At 44.4% G+C, this 1,596-nt stretch overlaps 1 protein-coding gene across 1 annotated transcript; it reads left to right on the forward strand.

Annotated features, from left to right (window-relative positions):
• The first annotated feature begins 283 nt into the window (after positions 1-283).
• LOC136796364 (uncharacterized) lies at positions 284-907 on the forward strand. The gene has a single exon (XM_067049893.1). It carries the CDS (start codon positions 284-286, stop codon positions 905-907), a length of 624 nt encoding a protein of 207 aa, XP_066905994.1.
• Positions 908-1,596: the final 689 nt, after the last annotated feature.

Raw genomic sequence — 1,596 nt, forward strand, 5'->3', positions numbered from 1 at the left:
CCCGCATGGACCAAATGAAGGGCATGTTGACTATGCTTATGGAGATGATGGGTAACATCATCGCCTCTGTGACTAAACATCTAGTCATCAACTATAATGTCCGAGGCCTCTCACCGCAGCAGGCTGAAATCGAGCTTCTACTGCAGATCGACCTTCTGTGGTGGCGCTCACCGACACTATGCTCACCACCTCGTCACGGAAGTACTTTCAAGGGTACACCGCATACCGAAAGGCCAATGTACTTAAGATTCAGTTGGCAAAAGAGTTAGGAAAGAAGGAGAGAATGCCGAGAGAAGGCTTCTTCATAGAGTGTGCTCAGGAACTTATTGACACAAGCGCCCGGGAAAAGGAAACCAGAATAGATGTTGAAGAACCGGGATGGAGGAGGACTACTCCGCCACCCTTGAGAAAAAGAAAGTATAAGTATAGCGGTCGGGAGAAAATGCTGAAAAGGGAAAACGCCGATAAAACAGCAAGTGTCATGGTTGCGGCAAAAGTGGGCACCTGGTGGTCAAATGTCCCCGAACTCGGTGTGCGAGGTGTGCCTCAGGACGAAATAGATCAACATCCTCCCTGTGCAGCTCAAGAAGAGACACCTACCGCGAACGCGCCGCTCTGCAACTTACAGGTGGATTCTTTCGTCTGGAAAAGCTATAAGTGGGTCACCGTCATCGATGTATTCAGTAAGGTGGCCATGACACACCAAGTACGCGACAGATCAGCAGAGGCGGTTTTAAGGGTCCTTTGGACATGTTTCCAATTCTATGGCGTCCCCGAAAGAATTTCGTCCGACAGTGGAAGAGAATTCGACAACGCAAGCATCAGGGAGAAAATGAGGTGTGGCGCCTCAACGAGAGGTGTCCCACATCCAAAGAGCCGCGGAGTGATAGAGCGACTTCATAGATGAATTAAGTTAAAATACAACAAGATCAAGAGAGTTAAATTTGCAACTAGGCCACCTCGACTTTTCACGAACGAGGAATAATTAAAAGTTATTTATTTACTATTTCACTAAAATCAATTTATGATTTATGAAATTTTTATCGCGTATTATTGAACATTAAAATGTCGCTATATTAATAAAGATTTTAACACGGATCTACAATCTTACACCTAAAAAGATAAACATTATAAAAATGATCGATGTTTTCCTTATAAGGTTGTCAGACAAACGTCAAAGCATACTTTAATACTGATTATCATAATCGTTATCAAGTATCAGTTCATGCGAAGCAGTGAACATTTTCCCTAGCCAGCAGAATCCGGAAAGGAGAAAATGAGAGGTTGCTCTTGTGAAGGATAACAGAAAGCTACAAAGGGAAAGCGAAGGAGTTGCAATTAGCGGCGGTGTCGGATGCCCTTTGCCCTCATTATCCTTCCTAGGGCCCGGCTAATAGAAATCCGAGGCGTCTTAGGCGTCTTCTTTGACGTCGAAGGCTGCTTCTGTCCTCTCTACAACAGCTTTTGTCATTGAACATTTTGCTACTTATATTGCAAATAATCTTTAAGCTAAATTGGACCGGCCGCGCTGTATTGTTCATGTCACACAACACAGGATAATTGTAAAGCCGACCAAGCGGAAAAAGCTGCATCTGA

Source organism: Halyomorpha halys, unplaced genomic scaffold (genome assembly GCF_000696795.3).
Source record: "Halyomorpha halys isolate HHAL.00 unplaced genomic scaffold, Hhal_1.1 Scaffold1076.1, whole genome shotgun sequence".
Taxonomy (NCBI): Eukaryota; Metazoa; Arthropoda; class Insecta; order Hemiptera; family Pentatomidae; genus Halyomorpha; species Halyomorpha halys.